Genomic DNA, 24,117 nt, shown 5'->3' with positions numbered 1-24,117 from the left:
CACCCAAACCCATGTCTATTGAGTCGGTGATGCCATCCAACGATCTCATCCTCTGTCGTCCCCTTCTCTTGCCCTCAATATTTCCCAGCATTAGGGTCTTTTCAAATGAGTCAGCTGTCTGCATCAGGTGGCCAAAGTATTGGAGTTTCAGCTTCAACATCAGTCCTTCCAATGAACACCCAGGACTGATCTCCTTTAGGATGGACTGGTTGGATCTCCTTGCAGTCCAAGGGACTCTCACGAGTTTTCTCTAACACCACAGTTCAAAAGCCATCAATTCTTCAGCGCTCAGCTTTCTTTATAGTCCAACTCTCACATTCATACATGACCACTGGAAAAACCATAGCCTTGACTAGACGGGCCTTGGTTGACAAATTAATGTCTGCTTTTTAATATGCTGTCTAGGTTGGTCATAACTTTCCTTCCAAGGAGTAAGCATCTTTTAATTTCATGGGTGCAATCACCATCTGCAGTGATTTTGGAGTCCCAAAAAATAAAGTCAGCCACTGTTTCCCCATCTATTTGCCATTTTATAAAATCATAGTTTTGAAAGGACCTCAAAGTCTTGCTAGTTCAACCCTTCCTAAAATTTAAGAATTTCCCTATCATTCCTGGAAATTGTTTGCACAATCTCTGCTTGATGGTCATTAGTGACAAGAGATTTATCTCTTAAGGATGAATGAGTGTTTATAAGTTTAGGGGAATATCTTTTTTTAAGAAAACACAATATAAAATTAAGATTTGTTTACTTTATCTTTCTTTTAGCTTTCCTTTTAAAGTTCTGTCCCTATTACCTTTGAACCCCATGAGTGGATTTGTGCTACATTTGTAAAGCAATGGGAAATCCTCACTAGAGTGGTATTCCTCAAAAATGGCAAATGAGAGAATCATTTTTTTGTTTCTGGGGGAAAAAAAATCAATAAATAATAAACTTTGCAGTACCCCCAAGTGTTGGCTTCTATAGCCTGCTTACCAAACATACCCTACGTCCTCAAGCAGAGACCTAATGCACAGTGACATGAAGCCAGCAGTAAGGGTAGTGGATAAATCTATTTTATTAGCACGTAATTCACAGGGTATCAAGTTCTGTTTATTTTCTGAAGGATAACTGGTTGCTTTTAGAAATCATGTAGTCATAAGAAACCTAATGCATTTTTCTTTCTTTTTAGATTAGTTTTCTATTTAGTAATCTGGTGTCTTTAATTTTGATGGCTCTTATGTGTATACTCTGTTTATCATCATACATAGACATGTAATTCCACATATGTCATGTAGATATAATACATGTTTTATATATGTTTCTCCAATTGCCTTTTAAAGATTACATTTCAATCATCTTTTAAAATAATTTGTGCTTCCATTTATTTGTGATAAGTACACTCATGTAATACATTGTTACTTCAGCTTTTCTAATGTCTTTCCCTTTAGTTAATGTGTGGTTCTCAGCCTGCACCCATAGGGTGATAGAGTTGAACACTGAGTGTAATCCAGGGTCTGACATTACTTGCACCTACCCTTCTCTCCAGATGCTCCGTGAGCACAAAGCAGTCATCATTCAGAAGTGGGTCCGTGGCTGGCTGGCTCGCACCTCCTACAGGAGGAGCATTCACGCCATCATCTACCTTCAGTGCTGCTTCCGACGGATGATGGCCAAGCGTGAGCTGAAGAAACTTAAGATCGAGGCCCGCTCCGTGGAGCGCTATAAGAAGCTCCACATCGGCATGGAGAACAAGATCATGCAGCTGCAGCGCAAAGTTGATGAGCAGGTGTGTTTTGAACAGCAGCCCTAAAAGTGCAGCATGCCCAATGAAATACACTGGGATTATCTTCAGCATTGTCTCCTCTTGACTTTACCTTTCAGTCTCAGCAAAAAAAGTAAGACAGTAGTGACATGAATGAGCATGGAAATCATGACAAGCTCATAGGTAAGATTATAACTGCGAGAACCAAGGCAGGAAATTGTTTTTGAGAACACAGACAGGTTTACTAGCAGTCCAAAAGGTTAGGACTGAGAGTCATATTGTACTTTATATTTTACACAGCTCTTTCATCATTATCATTCAGTTATATGTAGTGTATTGTTCCTTTTGTAGATGAGTTGTTTAGCACTGAGATGGCCAAAGAAGCAGGAAGATGTCCATGCTTCTGAGGAATCTGCAGTCTGTTTGCAGAGATAACAGTTTGATTTTTTACAGATAGTTATTACCAAGTAATATTTTAGCACCTGCAAATTATATAGGTAGTTAGTGACATATAAATACTAATGATGACAAAGAAAAACAGAAAACAGAATGAAATAAAATTCATCAGAAAGGTTTTCTGAATGGGAGGTGTTTCCAGATGTTAAACAAAGAGATTTGTAAGACATGATTTTGAGGCCGTTTTATCATTCCTATATGTCACTAGCCAGCACATGGCTTTTAGTAGCACACTGATTTGTTTTTAAAAACAAATCTAGATTTTCCTATTCCTGGATTGAGAATCAGGGAAGAGAATTTAGTATGGTAAGTCTCCTTGTGACTATGAGAGAATCACATCTATGTTGCTCATCTCACGTAAAACATAAATAATTGTGTCTGTTCTCTTTTTGTATCACTAAGAGGGTACTGATTGTGTTACTTTAAATGTTGTCACTAGTATTTTGGTTAGAGGCTATATCAGTGCTGCAGTGATATAGCATGAATATGATGAATAGGCATGGTTTTCTCACTAAGTACGTTTCATGGTATGTATATTTACTTACTGTCACTCATGTGTGTGTTTACAGAACAAAGACTACAAATGCCTCATGGAGAAACTGACCAATCTGGAAGGAATATACAACTCAGAGACTGAGAAACTACGAAGTGATTTAGAACGTCTTCAGCTAAGTGAAGAAGAGGCTAAGATTGCTACTGGACGGGTCCTCAGTCTGCAGGAAGAAATTGCCAAGCTACGGAAAGACCTGGAACAAACTCAGTCTGAGAAAAAATCCATTGAGGAACGTGCTGATAGATACAAACAAGAAACTGAGCAGGTGGGAGCTAATGTTCATCTCCTCATCTACTCCTTTCACAAAGGAGATGTGCTGCCGTATTGACTTGGTTGGCCATTGTAGCTCAATGTAGGTCTCAGTTGAAGGTAAAACACACCTTTCAGTCAGCTGACTGTTCATTATTAGTGTTTTTCCCCAAGGAGTTCTTTCATATGCTGGATGAGTAGCTATAGGTCTTTTAGTAGAACGTCTTACTGTACTGAGAATAGAAGGAAAGCAGTGTTATAAGAAGAAAATTGATGGCCAAGTACCTACTATACACTCTTTTTGTTGAAGGTATAGATCTGTGTGGAGTCAGCCAGTTTAAGGTGATTAAGAAATAAATTAAACAATAATCTGTCAGTAGCTAGTAGGAATTTTTATGGAAATCTACATTAAGGTTGTTTTGAGAAGACCACCAGAAATCCAAATGTCTGCACACTGGCCATAGTCAAGAACTGCTATACAAAAAATAACAACAAAACTGCTTACAGATTGACAAATGTTTCCACACTACAAATTTGTGTTAACTTATATCAAAACTTTATTAAACATAGAAAACATGAAGGCTCTCAAGAAATAATGAGGAGTATTGTTTCAACATAAGAAAAAATACCTCAACATAAGGCTTACTGGGAAAAAGTAATGGATTTTTAGAGATCCTACTAGTATTACCATCTTTAAATGAAAACAGAGTTGCCTCTGTTGGCTGTAACTACTTCTGAACTTTAACAGCAGCTTATGCAGTAAGAACCTCTGAAGGAGCTTAGACAGTTCAGGTAAGAGAGTGTCACTAATAAGATGGCAGTCCTTCCATGATATTCAGGATCCTGATTAAAATAAACCCGTCTATATCTTCAACAGATCTTGACTCTGTGTCTGGAAACAGTTTCACTGGTAGCCTAGTCCATAAAGAATCTGCCTGCAGTGCAGGAGACCCGGGTTCAATCCCTGGGTCGGGAACATCCCCTGGAGAAGGATTCAGTACTATTCTTCAGTATTCTTGCCTGGAAAATCACGGAGAGAGGAACTTAGCAGGCTACAACTCCTGAGGCTGCAAGAGTTGGACACAACTTAGCGACTAAACCACCATTAACATATGTTACTTTGACATGGCAGGCTTGTTCTATTGAATATATATCCAATGAGATACTCTTGAGGTTTAGGATCTGTCTTTCTCATTTTCTCTCTTTCTCAATCTCTTTTTTTCCCCATTTCCTGAGTCCCTAAAAGCTTCCAAAATTCCTTAGAAACTATAGAGTATTAACTTGGTAGGGGTATTCTCTTCTTTTCACAGTCAAATGCATACCTTTCTAGTTAGATAGAATAGTATACCCAAACATATTCAGATTTCTCCTTTCTTCTTGTTTTATTATCTGTGGCTTTCGCAGGGATGTCTATAGGCACTACCGTTAATTCTTTTAGATGGAGTGTGGTAATGAGGAATGAAAGCATTTCCCTGCGAGAGCTGGCCTTGAGGAAAGCTGCACTGCCAGTCAGCCTGATCAAGGAGCCTAGAAGGTCCAGAGAACTGTGCTTCTTAACCAGGAATGTGTATCAGAATTGGCTGGAGAGTTTTTAAAAAGATACCTGCCCAGGCTCTGGGAGTGTAGGTCAGACACATTTATTTTGAAAAAGCACCACAGGCAATTGGTTGCATACCCCTGACAAAGAGTGGCTTCTCTCCAGAGCACCCAAAGAACCCAGCCTTTGTACTGAGAGCACACCTTCTCAGGGCAGAAGGAAGAGACTGGACGATCAGAAAGAGCACCTCCTGGCCTGATGTCTGCCGTGGCTCAGTGCTGTAACTTCAGTTCTCTGTTCTTCAGGGATCCTTTGTCACAGCCTATCATTTCTATCGCTGAACTCTTCATACATTCTCTTTATTACTAAAGCTGTTCCTTTAAGAGTTCTGTGATCTTACACTTAGAGAAAGGAATTCACGTTTCACTTATTCAGGTTTCACTTCAGCACACATTCTGTTACAAAGCTAAACTATATAAATTATCAACTTTGCAAAGTTACCTTTGGTTTTGATTTTTGCTTCCTGAGAATCCTTATCCAACCAGGAACCAGAAAGTTAAAAGGTCAACATTTTTTTTACTGTGGTAAAATATGCTTATATGTAACTTTAAATTTACCATTTTAATTGTTTTGAGTGTAAAGTTCTATGACATTAGTTATAGTCACATAGTTGTAAAGCCAATGCTTAAATGTGGAATAAAAGTTTACAACCTTGCAAAACTCTTAAAAGGAGATAAAAGTAAAATTCTCAAGACAGAGAGCAGGGAGCTTTGGAAGGTCTTCAGTGAATTTCATACTTTTCTTGTCCTCTGTAATCTCTCTGTTGAATCTTGGGTACACATAAGCATTGTGTTAGGCTGTTGGGGTGAAAAGGCGTTATCATTACTTTAAGAGCAAATGCTTACTAGGTGTCAGGCAATTGGTAAATGCTCAAGGTACAAAGTAAAACAACAGCAAATCATCTTTGTCCTCCAGTAATTTCTAGTCAATCAGGGAAGTAAAAATAAATCATTTATAAGGACTATAAAGAGGCATATACAGGGTTCTGTAGCAGTCCAATGGAGAGATATATAATTGGAAGGAGTTTCTGGGAAAGCTTTCTGGGGGGTAATGCTTGAACCAAGTTTCAAGGATGACTGAATATAACTCAGCAAAGAAGAGAGACAGTGAGACATGGAAGTAAGGAGTAACTACTGTGTAGTCTTTCTATTCAGTTTCCTCTGTCTGTTGCAGCCGTATCAGTTTATTGTTTCATTTTATAGCTGGTGTCAAATCTGAAGGAAGAAAATACTTTGCTGAAGCAGGAAAAAGAGACCCTCAATCACCGTATCGTGGAACAGGCTAAGGAGATGACAGGTAAGGCTCATGTGGGCCCAGCCAACTGCACTCCAAACAACCTGAGATCAAGGGTTTATAAGTTACACTTTGCTTATTTAGGCTGGCATCAATAAGTTTTCAGAGTTCCAGAGGCAGGCACTCTAAATATTTGGTTGAATTAGTTGGTGAATTTGTAAATCTAATCTCCCTATGTACAAATATGAATTCATGCTTAGTCAATATCGTATATAACTTAAAAAAATAATTGTATGTATGATTTATAGCTTATAGGAGTCCTCTTGATTTAGGACAAATTGTTGAGCTAATATGTACATTATAGGAGTATAGGTATCTGTGTATATTATTGATTTTGCTAAATGAATGAATACTAATTTCTTAAGATCACCCACTCTTTGCCATCTTAAAAAAAAAAAAAAGACACTGACTAGAGGTAGACATTTATTTGCTGTTGGTAAGATAAATTAAAATGGTGATAATTTACAAGAAATTCACATATCCATAAACATGAGATAAGAAGATGTGTATCTAAACTACGGCAATTGGTGGTAGAAATAAAAAGGAAGAGGTAGGTTAGAGTGAAAATATATGAAAAGAATTAACAGATTATTATCATTTTTGATATGGTATTCAAAAGAGGAGCAAAAATTTTCTAAAGTGTTGCAATGAGTTATCAAAACAATAATGTGTTATTAGTAATGAGGAAATTGAGGAAAACTAGTCTCTGTTTATGAGACAAATCAATTAAAATTTGGATGTTAGCTGGGGTCTCCAGATAGAGGTGATCTGAAAGCAAATTGAGATTAAAGAGAGACCCCTCAGGGGTTTTCCCCACACCATACCCTTCTTCCCAATTAAAGGGAATACTGTATAGAAAAGAGAAGAAAGTCTAGAATTTATAGGATAATCATAAAAAAGGGATAAGGTGAAGAAAGAGAGTCATAAAAGAAAGTTAAAACGGAAGGAGAAAACAGTCATTGATGACATGGAAAGAAGGTTGCCAGGATGCAGAATATAGTGGAAAAATCCAGAATGATGAGAATTTTTCTAGGAAAATAGGAAATGTTATTTGATACTAAAGAGAACAAAGCAAATAGCAGTGGATTTGCCTAGAGGAAACTTGGTAGCCTTGGGCAGCTTCCCACAAACTTGTGAGAATAAAAGGCAATTTATAGAATGTTATAGAAAGAAAAAATTCTTTCATTTATTTATTTGCAAATTATTAAAGCTCTAGGACAGGGGAACACAGTGGAGGCAGTCATGACAGGACACTTGGAAGTCCTTGCCCTCATGGAGCTGACAGATAAAGAAATGGTAAGCTACAGAAGCAGGCAGGACAGATTAAGATATAGCCACCAAATATGAGGTAGGAAGCTCAATATTTATAAACGTGGCTGACTGAGCTCATTGAGAGAAAGCACATGGCTGAGATTTAAGGCTTTTTTATTGATACTTTGATCTGCAGTCAGGGGCTAGTCTCCGGTCTCCAAATGATGTCCTATCTACATGCCAGGCACTAGCAATAGAGAGGGTAGAGTGAGGTGAGTAAATGGAAAAGTCAAGTCCTCAGCAGCACATAGGAGTGGTGACTACAGAGGACCAGGTGTGGCAGTTTACCTGAATAGAATGGAAGGAGTAGCAGGACAAGGGCATTCGCAGTATTGGGAAATCATAAGACAGAAGCCAGGGACTGAGAGATGAGTGGAGAGACTTTGGAGAGCCGGACAGCTAGGTCCTCTGAGAAGTCGCTGTTCCCCTAGGGGCCTGAGGAATGTCTCTAACTTTTTGGACAAAAGAATTTTATGAGTAGCCTGAAACAGAATACTATTGGAGTAAAAAAATATATACTTCTAGTTACTATACGCTGACTAGTGGAAGTTATCAAGGATGTGCTGTAACCAATGAATAAACTAGTTCTGTTCATGGAAGAACACAACAGATGATTGTTGTTATTAATAAATTATTTTCTTTTTTGGTCATGATATTTTCTCTTTCCCTGCCTCCACTAAGATACTCTTCATAGATCATAGTGCTGCTAAAAGTAGAACCCCTCCCATGACTGTAAGCCAGTGGGCATGTTTTTATTCTTGCATTTTGTGAAGCCGTCTTTGGTATGTTTTTCTCTCTCTCTTCTTTCAGAGACTATGGAGAAGAAGTTAGTAGAAGAAACAAAACAACTGGAACTCGATCTTAATGATGAAAGGCTGAGATATCAGAACCTTTTGAATGAATTTAGTCGCTTGGAAGAACGCTATGATGACCTCAAGGAAGAGATGACTTTGATGGTGGTGAGTCAAATACTTTTGCCCATTTTTATAAAAAATTTAAACATGTGCAAAACAAGATAGAATAGTAGGATAAACCCCCATGTACTCCATGTACTCATCACCCAATTCCAAAATAGTCATTCCATTTCTATCTCCCATTCTAACCTACATCACACTGCATCCAATGGATTGGATTGTCTTAAAGCAAATCCCAGGAATCACATCACTGTATTCATAAATAGTTCTATAAACTCAAACACTTTGAAGACTAGACTTTGTTTATGTACTGAATGACTTAATGTAAAATTTGCTTATAAAGCAAATATTTATGAGGTCAAGTATTTTCTTAGTAGTTTTTGTAATTTCAAAGACATATTCCTAAACAAAGAAAATTCATCTGCTATTTGTAATAAATTGTCTTACTTATTTCATGAACTCTTCTGCATCTGGCCTAGTACTTTTTGTACTTTTGATAGTGCTGCACACCATCCCTGGTCTACTTATTCTGAAATTAGGAAACAGAGTTCCCTGACAATCTTGTTCCTGCAACTATCAGCCTTAAATGTAACCTAATGGCACAAATGGCCAGAAATGCCCTGAAATATTTGCTATAAAATGGAAGATAATTTGGATGGGTGTGGTCAAGATGGCAGAAGAAGAGGACCCTATGCTCAGCTCTTCCCACAGGCATACCAAAATTATAACTATTTACAGAGCAATTGTGTATAAGAATGACCTGAAGACTAGCAGTGTTAAAGTGCTGTAAACTGCTGCATTCAATATGCCAGCAAATTTGGAAAACTCAACAGTGGCCATAGGACTGGAAAAGGTCAGTTTTCTGTCCAGTCCCAAAGAAAGGCAAATGCCAAAGAATGTTCAAACTACTGCACAATTGCACTCATCTAACACGCTAGCAAAGTAATGCTCAAAATTCTCCAAGCTAGGCTTCAACAGCACCTAAACCGAGAACTTCCAGATATTCAAGCTGGATTTAGAAAAGGCAGAGGAACCAGAGATCAAGTTGCCAACATCTGTTGGATCATAGAAAAAGCAAGAGAATTCCAGAAAAGCATCTACTTCTGCTTCATTGACTACACTAAAAACTTTGACTATGTGGGTCACAACCAACTGTGGAAAATTCTTCAAGAGATGGGAATATCATATCACCTGACCTGTGTCCTGAGAAATCTTTATGCCAGTCAAGAAGCAACAGTTAGAACTGGACATGAAACAACAGACTGGTATTAAATTGGGAAAGGAGTATCTCAAGGCTGTATATTGTCACCCCGCTTATTTAACTTCTATGCAGAGTACATCATGCGAAATGCTGGACTGGGTGAAGCACAAGCTGGAATCAAGATTGCCGGGAGAAATATCAATAACCTCAGACATGCAGATGACACCACCTTTGTGTCAGAAAACAAAGAACTAAAGAGCCTCTTGATGAAAGTGAAAGAGGACAGTGAAAAAGCTGGCTTAAAAATCAAATTAAAAAAACTGAGATCGTGACATCTGGTCCCATCACTTCTTGGCAAATAGATGGGGAAACAATGGAAGCAGTGACAGATTTTACTTCATTGGGCCCCCAAATCACTGCAGATGATGACTGCAGCCATGAAATTAAAAAATGCTTGCTCCTTGGAAGAAAAGTTATGGCCAACCTAGACAGCATATTAAAAAGCAGAAGCATTACTTTGTCCACAAAGGTCCATCTAGTCAAAGCTATGGTTTTTCCAGTAGTCATGTGTGGATATGAGAGTTGGACCATAAAGAAAGCTGAGCACCGAAGAATTGATGCTTTTGAGCTCTGGTGTTGGAGAAGACTCTTGAGAGTCCCTTGGACTGCAAGGAGATTAAACCAGTCAATTCTAAAGGAAATCAATCCTGAATATTCATTGGAAGAACTGACGCTGAAGCTCTAGTACTTTGGCTACCTGATGTGAAGAACTGACTCATTAGAAAAGACCCTGATGCTGGAAAAGATTGAAGGTAGAAGGAGAGGAGATGACAAGAGGATGAGATGGTTGGGTGGTATCACCAATTCAATGGACATGAGTTTGAGCAAGTTCTGGGAGTTGGTGATGGACAGGAAAGCCTGGTGTGCTGCAGTCCATGGGGTTGCAAAGAGTCGGACACTACTGAGTGACTGAACTGAACTGAAGACTAGCAGAAATTATTTCGTGCAACTAAAGATATAAAAAGGAACCTCAACAAAATGGGTAGAAGATTAAAGGATACACAGAACAAAAAGATGTAAAATATGATGACAAAAACACTAATAGTGGAAGAGGAACTAAGAATGCATGGTTGTTATAATGTTTTGAACTTGAGATCATCATATTTAAATAATTATATATGTGTGTGAATGTATGTATATGTATATGATTGAACCTCCTTTATTGTTGCTTATATGATCCTTGTCATAACCACAAACATATTATAGATATACACATACATAAAAAGAGAATAATCCAAATATAATAATAAAGATAGTCATCAAATCACAAGGGAAGAAAGCAAAGAAAGAAAGGAACAAAAAGGAACTACACCAATCAGAAAACAACTAACAAAATGGCAATACGTACATACCTATCAATAATTACTTTCTGTGTATTGGACTAAGTGCTCTAATCAAAAGACATAGAGTGGCAGAATGGATAATGGAAACAAGACATAAAGATACACACACACACACATACACCTGTGAGAGAGTCACTTCAGTTATAAAGACACACACAGACTAAAGGAGAGAATGGAAAAAAGATATTCCATGAAAATGAAAAAACAGCTGAGATGGCAAGAGTCAAACAAAATAGACTTTAAGACAAAGACTGTAACAAGAGACAAAAAAGGACATTACATAATAACAAAAGGATCAGTCCAACAAGAAGATATAATAGTGGTAAATATATGTTCACCCATCATAGGCGCATCTGAATACATACAGAAAATATTAACAAACATAAAGGGAGAGATTGACAGTAACGCAATAATAGTAAGGGACTTTAACATCCCACTTACATCAAAGCACAGATCATCCAGAAGATTGAAATCATATCAGTCATCTTTTTCCACCACAGTGCTATGAGACTAGAAACCAACTACAAGAAAAAAACCTGAAAAAACAAATACATGGAGCTAAGCATACACTATTAAACAACCAGCGGGTCACTGAAGAAACCAAAGAGGAAATTTTGAAAATACCTGAAGATAAATGAAAGTGGAAACACAATGTTTAACATCTGTGGAAGGCAGCAAAAACAGTTCAAGAAGGGAATTTTAATGGCAAATAAATAAGCAATCTAGCCTTATACCTAAAGGAAGTATTGTCAAAAAAGAAGAACAAACAAAATTCAACATTAGTAGGAGACGATTAGAGTGGAAATGAAATAGAGACTAAGAATCAGTTAAAAAGATACACGAAACTAAAGAGCTGGTCCTGTGAGAAGATAAACAAAATTGATAAACTGTTAGCCATACTCATCAAGACAAAAAGAGACAGCCCAGATTAATAAAATCAGAAGTGAAAGAGTAGTTATACCACAGAAATACACAGGATCATAAGAGGCTCCTAGAAAATTACATGCCAATAAAATGAGCAATCTAGAAAAAATAGACAAATTCCTAGAAACATACAATCTCCCAATACTGAATCAGGAAGAAACAGAAAATAAACAGGTAAAATATCAGTAATGGAATTGAATTAGCAGTCCAAACACTTCCAACAAAAGTCCAGGGCCAGATCGCTTCACAGGTGAATTCTGTCAAACATTTTAAGAAAAGTTAACACCTATGCTTCTCAATCTGTTCCAGAAAGCTTCCAAACTCATTCTGTGAGACATCACACTGATACCAAAATCAGACAAAGAAATCACACACACACACACACACACATACACACAAAGAAAATTGCAGGCCTATGCTTCTCGATCTATTCTGGAAAGCTTCCAAACTCCTTCTGTGAGGCATCACACTGATACCAAAATCAGACACAGAAATCACACACACACACACACACACACACACAACTGCAGGCCAAAATCACTAATAAACACAGAACATACAAAGTGGTCTGGCTTGAGACACCAACTACTCCTGAGGGCTTGTTTCCCTGTGGTCGCACAGATGGGTCTGCTTTGTCTAAGCCTGGATGTTGGAAGGAAAGAGGCAAAAAACTCTTTGTGACTTCTGGCTCTTTTCCTGCACCTTGGAAGGAGTAAAGGAAATTGGACAGATCACAAAGCTTTCAGAGGCCTTTTTGAAGCTCTCAGAATTTGTAACCCTAGAAGATCCAGGCCACTGAACTTCTTCACCTCTTCTGCAGGGGGCACCCTCAGAGCGAGGGGCCCAAACCCCACCTTTTTTTTTTCCTCTTCCTTCAAGTCGTTCTTTAACCACTTCTCCAGAAAGGAAGGGACTGCAAATACCTAACTTTTCTATTTCCCACAGGCTTGCTGAATACTAGTTCATTAGGTACCACATGTCGTGAAACTATCACTAGGACTCCCTGAATTAATAACCCGAGGATCTCCCCAGAGGAGTTTCCTTTCCTGTTCTGCACACTCATCCTTGCCACTGCTGACTCCAGAGCTTCAGTTCCATGCATAAAACTGACAGAAGTTGTAGTTGCCTGTGTGAAAACCCCCCTCCCATGACCTGTTAATATGGTGCAGTAAACTGATTATGCTGTCATTGAATATATTCTGTGGACTTTTGGGGGAGATTTTGTTTGATTATAATATGGAAGTCATCATACCTATGCTTCACCTAGTGTGACTAGCCACTCACAACTTTAAGAGGGGATCTGCTGATAATCAGGGATGATTTTTATTTGAGTGTTTAGTTTTGCGACTGTACTTGTCACACCCTGGTGCATCTTTCTGTTTCTTTGAGGAGCTCAGGAGGGGACCCCATATAAGAGTTTGTTAAGACAACATGGAATAGATTGTTTGGGCATGAGAGCATTAGGTCATGAAGGTTAGAATCAAGTTAAGGTGGATGCTGTCTTAACTATGCCAAGTTCAATTATTTAATTATGTTGTGTTAACTGTAGCTGCTTATTTGTGTTGCAGAATGTGCCTAAGCCTGGACACAAGAGAACAGATTCTACCCACAGCAGCAATGAGTCTGAATATACCTTTAGCTCTGAAATTGCAGAAACAGAAGATATTCCATCAAGGACAGAGGTATATTTTAGATACCTATCAATAAAAGTAAGATGTGCTCATCCTGTTATTAACAGAGAATATTTCCATTGCAGGGAGGACCCCATTTGTTCATAAATGTAACATTTGTTTTATATTCTTTATAAATGACTTGAAGGTGCTTAATTAACTGTGTGTATACATACTTATTACATATTTTTGTCAATCGATATTTCAGTTTTTAATGTGATTTTGAGGACCAGATTTTCCTTTTTGTAATTCCCTTTTATGTCTTAACATGTTCTGTGTGTAAAAAAATATAGCCTGTAATGAATTTATTTTAGACTGAGGTCATTTTTTTAAAAGTAAGCTTTTATCCTAGAATATTATAGTATAAATACCAATGCCCTAGAGTTTAGCAAAATTGCTGCCTGTTTGATGATAGTTTGTACGAATGTAATTCTCTTCTACAAAAATGCATGGAAAACAGCTTATGAATCTGTCTTAGTGTTCTGTGTTACATGGTTTGAAATCAAAATGACATATTACTGTAACTCCAAGAGTACAGTGACTTTAAGTTAGATTGTTCCCAAACCAATTCTCATACCTTCTTCAAATATCATATTAGTTTCTGTAATGGGTAATTCAGACACATTATTTTCTATTTTTATCTCATATTCTGAGAAAATGGCCAAGTCAGAAATAGACTGCTTCTAGCAGAACAACTGAAAAAAATTGAATGATTCTTTCCTTTCTTAGTTCTACTTAGGAATGAAAAGTTTCTCCATCTCATTCTGTTCATTTTAAAGAAAGTGTCACATAGTTGGAATGTCATATAGTTGGACTCATACATACAAGGGGGCCAAGTAACTGGTCCAAGGTCACAGCTTGTAAGTGGCAGAGCCAGTATTCTGAGGCTTGTCTGTTCAGAGCTCCACATTTTGCCTCCTCCCTCTCAGGGGTTCTACACTGCAGTTCTCCAGTTCCCTTTCTACCTACAGATAAACAGATAACATTAGTCTGGGGCCATGGATACAGCAATATGGCCAGTATACAACAGCAGAGGTTGTTCGAGTTATCTGTTGTGCAACAAAACATCCCTGACTTTAGTGGTTTCAAACTACAGCAATGTATTATTGCTCACAGTTTTGGGTTTTGACTGGGTGGTACTTCTGTCCCTTATGGTGTGGGTTGGAGTATCCCCCTGCATTCAGCTGGGGTGAGAAGGTCTCCTCCTTGGGTCTCTCCATACTGCTTCTCTCTTCAATAGCACAGAGAGTGGGTTCTAGGAGTGCACGGGCAAATGATGTCAGGCTGTTAGGGCCAGACCCAGAACTGGCATGGTAGCAGTTCTGCCACATCTTATGGTCAAAGCAAAGTACGAGGCCAGCCCAGATTCAAGGAGGGGAATGGCCTCCATCTCTTAATGGGAGAAAAGTTATTTTTGTTGGGTGATCGTTGGTGGCCATCTTTGGAGATTACCCCAGAGTTAGACTTTGAAGATTTCAAAATTATAGCTTCTAAGCCTTTAGTGGATATAAAGGTGTTTTCTCCAAATTCTTACAGATTTGAGGGGAGAGGTGTAGCCTTTTTCATTTGTCATTCTCATGTGTTTTATGTCAAGTGACTGAACTGAACTGAACAGTGGGATTTGGTACATTTTTCATCTTTTTTGAAAATTGAAGTATGAATTGTGCTTCAGAAACCACCAACAGATCTCGGGGTGTTGATCCTGTCTGTCACATGCCCTGACCACCAGCAGTAGGTCATACACAGGAAGTCTTCTCTCAGTAACGAGGAAGGGTATTGACTGAACTAGTCATGCTTGTTGCTTGTGACCAAGTGTGTGCATCTGAGATGCGGCTGGCTGTGGTTAGTGCTGTCTGCATCATGGGGCAGGCTACAGTAACTCTCCTCCTTAGGACTAAGTCCATAACCTTAGCCTCAGTCTCTCTGCATTTCAGTTTCCTCCTCTATAAAGTGGCACTGCTATTATTATCTTACTTTATAGTGATGTTTTGAAGATTAAATGAGTTAATTTTTACACACTTGCAACAGTGTTAGATACATAGTAAGTGTTCAATAAATAAAGGTTTTTGCTCTAATAAAGAGGCTTTAAACCCAGTCTCATAAACAGACTGGGTGTGGCCAGGATCAGAAAGATGGGAATCTGTACAACTGATAACAGAAAAAGAGAGATTGATCATCAAAGGGAGGTTGGGCAGGAGAGACATGGCAGTCTAAGGCTATGGCTGTCACTTTGCTCTTCAAGTTACTTACGACCTTCAGGTTTGCATTTCTTCCTGCTACTTCCTCTATAATGGCCAGGTTTACAAATCACCTCTTACAAACTAAAGGAAAACTTTCAACTCCTATATGTAGTATTCCCAAGAAACTCCTCTAGAATCCAGGGGCCAGGACAATAATAGGATCACTCGTGCTTATGAATTGATTTTTTTAATTAAAATTGTTTTGAAACACAGAATTCTGACCTCAGTCATGTATTAATAGCAAAATTTGAGGTAAAAATAAAGGATTAATGTCTCTAGTCACAAATCACAGACGTGTGATTTGCTGCTCATAAGTTACAGTGGCATCTCCACTGCTGTTTCTCTGTGGAGAACTCAGCTGCTAGCTCCATTCACCTTACAGCCCTCCCACTCCCAGCATCTTTGTGTTCTGGAGTTACAAAGACCACGTAACACTTTTGGGAACCATTGTTTTCCCTGCTGTGTCATGCCCCTTTCTTAGTAACCATTGACTGATTATCTCGGTTTTGCTTCTGCTCTCAGGCTTCCTCACACTTGTCAAATCCAGGGAACACGTCACTGTAACTTTCTCAGCTACTGTTAGCAATAATTCCAGGATGACTGCCAGGCTTGTCATGGTAATTTTGTGAAGAAATTGTTATTTTCCTGATTTTCCTCTAATGAGAGACTGTTATTTTTTAGATTAGTTTTTAAAGCTTCACTTACTTGGAAAAGCCCTAGATGACAAAGTCCTTACAAAGGAAAGAAAGCAAAAACAAAACGCTAGACACTTTCCTGAGCTAGATGGCCCAGTCATCCTCCTTGCTCATGTGCTATGGGGAGAACAATATCTCTTCGATTATACATGTCATTAGGGATAAGAATGGGCACCATTTGGAGCACTCTTAGTTACTAATCATTATGTCTCAAACAGTTTTGCACTTGTCAAGTGTTTCTGTCCATAAAATTTTGTTCTTATCTATAGCAACTAATTTTTTGTGTAATATTAGCTGGTATCTAAAGAGTTATCCCACCCTATTTTAATAAAAGGATTCCTTTTCAACAAAAATGAGCATTCAAGGCTGAGAGGAATTATTCCCAAATGATGACATTTTAAGTACAGTGAATGAAATATTATATTCACCCAAAGGATGAAGGCTTCAGTTATAGTATGAAAAAAAGATTAAATAATTAAAATTTTCAGGGACATATACATCATTAATGGACTTCCCCAGAGGTTCAGTGGTAAAGAACTGCAATGCAGGAGCCACAGGAGACACAGGTTCAATCCCTGGGTCGGAAAGATCCCCTGGGAGGGAAGGAATGGCAAGCCACTCCATCATTCTTGCCTGGAGAATCCCCATGGACAGAAGAATCTGGTGGGCTACAGACCATAGGGTCGCAAAGAGTGGGGCATGACTGAAGCAACTTTGCACATATATTACATCATTAATAAGATGAACAAACATTTAAACGCTTAAGATGGAATGTTTATATTATAAATAAGCTAAAATATAAGTATTTGTGGGATGTATAGAAATAAGTATTTATATGAATGAAATTCTGTAGTGATTTCATGTTCAGGGAAGATGTTATCTCTATTCTACTAAGTCAGGACAGATCATATACCCAAACTTTTTCTTACTCTGAGCATGATAAATGGACCGTAAGAAAAAGTCCAGGTCTAACTAGCTTGTAGATAAATGACCTGATAGCCTATAAGTACCCCACTTCTTGGTTTAGTTGATTCATCTTAGGTTTTTTTTTTTTTTTTTTAAGAACTAGAATGATGCTGACCTTGGCACTACTAGGAATTCACAAAAGATCAAAGATAGCTAATGAATATAAAAATTATTCAACCTCATTAAGTGGCAAAGAAATATAAGTTAAAACAATAATGAAATACCACTATTGGTATGTCAATTGAGCCACTTTTTTTAAAATGATAACAGTCATTGTTGCTCCAGGCAAGGTGGTGGTTACTGAAGGAAGTATAAACAGGCCTAATAGACTTTAAAACATTAATGTTTAGATATTTATGTACTAGGACATTTATTTTAGTATATTCCAATACAAAAATTAAAAATAACTTCAGTGTTCATCTGTAACATGATGATGAAGCAAATGATGGTATACATTTTAATACAGCCATCAAAAATTATGCTTTGAAGTATCATATTATAAATTTGGAACACAATTATAATAAATGCTAAGTTTTTAAGATGGTACAAAATTATGATGAAATATTTTTCCTGTTCTTTAAATTTATAGAAAAAAGACTGGACAAAAATTGTGAGTTTTCTCTGGATATGAGGTTATACTTACAGTTCTCATTCTTGTACTTTTCTTATTTCCTAAATTTTCTATGGAAAGTTGTTTCGCTTTTATATCAAGAAAAAAATGTTTTTTTTTTAAAATTGACATTTGGAAATATAAGATTTGCTGATCAGTTAAGAGGGCTTCCCTTGTGGCCCAGCTGGTAAAGAATCCACCTGCAATGTGGGAGATCTGGGTTCAGTCCCTGGGTAGGGAGGATCCCCTAGAGAAGGGAAAGGTTAATAATTATACTTTGATCATTTAATTAAATAAATAAGTTGTTGTTACTGTTCTTTTTCTCTCTGACAAAAAGAGACTCTTTATCCTCTCCATTGAGTCTGATGATACAATTCTTTCTCTTCTTAACTCATTAGAAATTCAAACACAAAGTAAATGAGGTAAAACAATTATGACATTCTCAGAATTTCCATGATGATGGTTAATTACTTCCTTTTGCTTAGCTTGAATTAGTGTATCTTTATTTATCCTGGTAGTTCTTGCTGTGACTCTGTTTTGGAACTAGTTGACATACTTTTAAATGCTACTAGGTTACCTTTTAGTTTATTAAGGGCTATATATGTTTTGTTTTTTTTTGTTTTCTCTCTGTATGACCTCAATATATTTATACTAGCATTTCACCTTTTCAAAAATCATTTTTCCTAATTACAAAAGTAGTACATGCTTATTGTACACAATTCAAATATAGAAATGTATGCAACTGAAAATGAAACTTTCCCACAGTACCTCCCGTTCTCTAAGATAACCTTGATGGCCTGCTAGATTTTTGTATGCCATAGGCTTGGTATATTTAAAAGTCATGTGTATTTTTTTTTAAGAAAAAATAGATCACAATATAGATACTATCCTGAAACTTGTATATTTCACTTAATACCTTTATCTAGAACATATTTATCTATTTGTGTAGATCTACTTCATTCTTTTTAACAGCTGTAAATATTTCATAGTTTGATTATACCAGAATTTATTTAAGTAGCTCTCCTTTTGATCAGTATTTGGAGTCTTTTCAGGTTTTGTGATTACAAAAATACTACAGTGAACATATTTTATATTGATATTTTTGTGTACTTGTGTAAGTATTTTCGTAGAATTATTTCTTAAACATAGATTGCTAGTTTAATGGATATACAGATTTAAATTTTAATGAATACAGCTCACTTTCCCTTCTAAAGGGCCTACGTATACTTCCACCAACATCATATAAGACACTGTTGGTCTTTGTCAATATGATGGAGGAAAGTGGTACCTCACTGTTTAATTTGCATTTCTCCATTTATTAGCTGGTTGGATGTGCTATTCATATACTCTTTGGCCATTTATATTTCTCCTGTAAGTTTGCCTATTTTTCTATCGGGCTGCTCATCATTTTCTCATCAGGTTTTACATCTTATGAATCATCTTGACTATCTTATAATTTCTGGAGTTTAGGAGCCCAGTGAGAAGAAGGTGCCTCTGGACATGTCATTGTTCCTCAAGCTCCAGAAGCGGGTCACAGAGCTGGAGCAGGAGAAGCAGGTGATGCAGGATGAGCTGGACCGCAAGGAGGAGCAGGTGCTCCGCAGCAAGGCAAAGGTGAGCAGTGCTCTCCCACCCTAGGGCCATGGCAAACTGGGTTCTGTGGTCTCTTCTTTAATGGGAACTCAGGCCAGAAATACTTTAATCAAGTAGGATTTCCTTCAAGTAGTGAGGGCTGAACTCTCCTTACTGTTTTCTGCAGAGCTAGGTAATATTCTAAGATTGAAAATTAACAATTAAAATATAACTACTTATTTATAAAGTTCTTAACTTTATGTTTTTCCCTAGGAAGAAGAAAGACCACAGATCAGAGGTGCAGAACTGGAATATGAGTCACTCAAGGTAATGGGAAGAGTCTGGTCCAGACTTTGAATATCTTGTTTTGGCAAGAAACCCATTCAGAGCCTCTTTCTCTCAGAAAACATCCTTAATGGTACCTGAAGCCCTAGCTTAAGCTCTTTTCAGGCATTATTTATAGCCTTGCATTGTTACCTTTTTAAAATTCTCTTTCATATAAGCTAGATTTCAGCCTAAGCAGTAGCTGCCTTTGGAGGCTGTAGAAAGTAGTAAAGGACATGGACCCTGGTGACAGACTGCCTGGGTTCAAATGCTAGATCCACCACTATATGGCTGTATGCAAATAATCCTTTCTGTGCCTCAGTTTTCCCATCTATACAGTGGGAATAATGATAATATTTATCTTATAGGACTTTCATGAGGATTATATGAAGTAATTCATGTAAACTGTGTGGAATAGTGCCCAGCACATAGTAAAGACACAACAAATGTTGGCTGCTGTCATTATCTTCATCATTTTAAAATACAGGCACTTTATACATCAGCCTTAATTTTTAACAACAATCCTGCAAGTAAGCATTTTAATTCCCATTTTATAGATGAAGAAATCAACACTAAGAAGTATAAGTAACTTCCTAAGATAACCCCACTGGAAACTGACAGGAGCGGACTTTGAATGTTGGTGTCTCTGACTCCAAATGCCATGCTCTAACCATCAAATCCCACTGAAACTATGTGTTTGTAGAGAAAGACAGATATTTGTTTACAGAGAAGAAACATATTCCAGCATATTTTAAAGAACAGTTGGAGGGAAGGGGATGGAGGTGGGGAAATGTATCTTCTCAGTGGTTCAAGGCAAAGTCTCACTAGATGGAAATAAGCTGCCATTGTGTGTTCTAGAGCACGTGAACACAGGAAAAGTCACTGGTTAGGAACATTATTTCCTAAAATACAGAGTATCTTGGGTAACACAGAGATGAAGCCCAGAGGGGGAAAATGTCCCATTGCTTGATTCAGAGCTGGCTGTGCACCACCTGGCTCCTTCCTTTGCTTTCCAGAATCAAAATTTTGAGCCCCTAGAAGTCTGAGCTATCAGATTGTCAGCTGTCAAGTCACTCCCAGCTCCAGAAGTTTCCTAGGTTATTAATTAATTTATTAGCCTTAAATTTATTATTCTCAGATGTTTTCTGATTATGCCAGTTTTTAAACTTTCTTTCTGCTTTTTGAAAATTATGGTTTAAAATAGCTGGAAAATTGCAATAAGGTTCATAATTATAACCAAACAAAACTAAAAATTAGAAAAGCCACAAAATATTTAACAGTGGGCATTTACATATACTTGAGAACTCCTGAGGTCTCTCTAAGCAATCATGAAATTTTTTTTTGTTTTTAGTAATATTATGCAAGTCTAGTCCTGATAAGTTATTTCCTAATACTGTGATTTAGAATGTAATCTATGCACATTAAGAGGCCCCTGTTCTGTGTGGACTGCTACTCCCCACAGTCCAGAGCCGCTGACAGGCGCCTCCTCCCCAGGCTGTATGGCACCTTGGTGTAGAGAGTGCCTAGCCTCTACCCGCCCAAACCCACAATGCCTGGTTCAGCTCCTTCCCCTGAAGACAGTAAGAGTGATTCTAAACACTTGACTGGTAATACCTTGTATTTGCCTTACAATTTGAAATGTTTTTCCTTTACCTTATCTTGTTTAGTCACTGTCACACTTCTGAGATTAATTTTTTATTTCCTTTATAAGATCAATTAACTGAGGCCTTAGAACAGTGAAGAGATTTACTATCAGTTGGTAAAGTCTGATCTTGAATCCAGATCGCCAAACAATAGGAAACATGCTAGTTTCACACCACAACTTGTTTGAAAACTAATTTTCACCCCCAAAATATGACATTTACTTTTTAAATTCATCGCAGGACCTTTTTTACCCTTTCTAAATTATAACATAATTAAATATTTTGCTCCCCCAGTGAAAGTACTATTAGGGTAGTACATTTTTGTGTTTGTGGAAAAAGAAAAGGGTGGTAGCAAAAGGTCATCTCTATTATTCTCCTTTGTCTTTTATACTCTTTGCCTAGAAAACCAAATCATGATATGGATTATGCAAGACAGGAATCAGATGGGATGGGATGGGACAGGTGAAAGGAACAGGGATAGGAATCTGATCCCTAGATCTTCTGCTTCTGCCTGCCTTTCACAAAAAAAATGGACAGAGAGAGACATTCTCTGTAGTATGTTAAAAATGAAGCCCGGATCACAAAGTTCCGAGGTGTTAGCGCAGTGTTTCTCAAAATGGGGTCCCTGGGCCATCTGCGTCAACATCACCTGGAAACTTGATGGAAAAGCGAATCTGTGGGCCTCACATCAAATCTAAAGCCCTCCACCCTCTAGGTGATTCTGATGCATGTTAAAGTTTGGGAAAGATGGCTTCGGAGCTTAGGTGTTGAAGTAGAGACATTCATATGTTTTCTGTTGCAGAAACAGAAATATGAATCTATTACTTTGGTGGGATACTGGGGATAGGAAGGAGCATTCATTTACACATAAGAATGAACTAATCCATGAAAGAAAAAGTTACAAATTCTTAAACCAGAAAAAAAAAAAAGGACTTCAGATAGTCTTAGTATGATATGTTGAAAGGTCTAATTTGGTGCTACAAACCTAAGATTGCTTCTCTGGAAGAAACAATAAAGTGTTTTATGTTCATATGGAAGGGTCTCACTTTCATTATCATAAAATCTTAGCACCATATTGCTAAATAAATCAGCATGGTACTTTTAATGCCTGTCTGCTTCACTGTTTCCCACCCAATATCCTATGACCTTTGTACTTTAGTGTCAGTAAACAGAGTTTAGCATCAGAACTCTATTCTGAGTTCCTGTTGCCATTGTTTGAGCAGAGCGTGCCAAGGGCCATGCTAACTGGTGACATGAGGATGGCTGGTGGTATGTGACAGTGTGGAGGTGGGGAAGGATGTGTGTGTCCATCTGGATGTCTGAAGGAGGAGGTGGCCCATCCTATCCTTCCACTTCTCAAGGTTTCTGCCAGCACCTTCACAAGATTGTCACACAGGAAAGAAGTTTCAAAAATATACTGTGTGTTGTTATTGAAACACTATAGAGAATTTTATTAGCTTAAATGTCATATAATTTCTTAATTAGAAATTAGAAGCCTAAAATTTCAGTGGTTTGTTTCGTCCTCTTTACAAAGGAGACAAGAGGATGCTACTCAACATTTCAGGGCTCTGCTCATCTGATCCATTCATTAGAAGTAACCTGACAGTTGGACCCTCATACTTTCACTTATATTTACACATAAAGAAAACCTGAGCTTCTTAGTACTTATCCAAGCTCATACGTAAGGACTCAGCATTCTCTTCAGGCCTGTGAACACACCCTGGGCAGACCTGGAACAAATTTGATTCTGAAACCTGGGTTGACGAAGCAAACTATCATTTACCTTGCTCAGTTCCACTTGATGTTGACTTTCTGAATTTGCAGAGCTGAGTTCCCAGGGGAGCCATTCCCTAGGGTGGCTCTGGTGATCTTTTCCAGCAGAATTCTTCTGCTCTCCTGGGGAAAGAAAGGTAAGTAATCCTATGTAAAGCTGAGGAAGATGGTGATGAGCCATTTTTTGTCTCGTCCTACAGCGTCAAGAACTAGAATCAGAAAACAAAAAACTGAAAAATGAGCTAAATGAGTTACGAAAGGCCCTCAGTGAGAAAAGTGCCCCTGAGGTGACTGCCCCAGGTGCGCCAGCCTACCGTGTCCTCATGGAGCAGCTGACCTCTGTGAGTGAGGAGCTTGATGTCCGCAAGGAGGAAGTCCTCATCCTGAGGTCTCAGCTGGTGAGCCAGAAGGAAGCCATCCAACCCAAGGTGAGCATGAGCAAGTGGTGGAGGTGGGTGTTGGGGACTGGCCTCTTCCTGTTCTTTCCCTCCAATTTATGTGGAGGAAACATAAGTATATTTAGTCTAATTGAGGATATCATCATTTGAAAAAAAAGGAACTCAACATTGTTTAAAAACTGTTGCAAACACCAATTAGACTGAGCAAGAAGCAAGTGAAATCCCAACTGCTTCTCAAAGTTTCACCTCTCACTCATTAACAAAGGGCTTTTAAAATGAATATTTTTATAGTAGTCTGACCACAATAAATTTTGATCAGAAATACAATTCTGTTAAGTACAAAAATCCGTAAATTACCTTGCTGTGGGAAGCCATTAAATACAATTTTAAATTATTTGTTGAAAATAGTCTGTTTAACTGGGAAGATAACATGTAAAGATTATACATGAGATCAACGAAGAGAAGCGACATGGAGATGATTTCTGCTCACCTCAGGGAATTCTGTTTAATGTGGGAGTGGGCCCAGATGGAAAGAGCCGTATTTAGTGATTCCACAGAAGGGACCTAGGATGGAGAATATAGA

General features: G+C 37.9%; 1 protein-coding gene across 8 annotated transcripts in view; it reads left to right on the top strand.

The window, feature by feature from the left end:
* Nucleotides 1-24,117, top strand: part of MYO5A (myosin VA) — a 199,843-nt gene that overhangs the window by 138,400 nt on the left and 37,326 nt on the right. For all 8 annotated transcript variants that reach the window (XM_043918818.1, XM_043918823.1, XM_043918821.1 and 5 more), the window contains exons 21-28: nucleotides 1,527-1,766; nucleotides 2,768-3,016; nucleotides 5,800-5,893; nucleotides 8,012-8,160; nucleotides 13,212-13,325; nucleotides 19,295-19,438; nucleotides 19,670-19,723; nucleotides 23,337-23,564. In XM_043918818.1, coding sequence (XP_043774753.1) covers nucleotides 1,527-1,766; nucleotides 2,768-3,016; nucleotides 5,800-5,893; nucleotides 8,012-8,160; nucleotides 13,212-13,325; nucleotides 19,295-19,438; nucleotides 19,670-19,723; nucleotides 23,337-23,564 — 1,272 coding nt within the window. The remainder of the gene's footprint in view (nucleotides 1-1,526; nucleotides 1,767-2,767; nucleotides 3,017-5,799; nucleotides 5,894-8,011; nucleotides 8,161-13,211; nucleotides 13,326-19,294; nucleotides 19,439-19,669; nucleotides 19,724-23,336; nucleotides 23,565-24,117) is intronic.

This window comes from Cervus elaphus, chromosome 12 (genome assembly GCF_910594005.1).
Source record: "Cervus elaphus chromosome 12, mCerEla1.1, whole genome shotgun sequence".
NCBI classification, from domain to species: domain Eukaryota; kingdom Metazoa; phylum Chordata; class Mammalia; order Artiodactyla; family Cervidae; genus Cervus; species Cervus elaphus.
The sequence above is the reverse complement of the archived record's forward strand: the minus strand, read 5'-3'. Positions and strand labels throughout refer to the sequence as shown.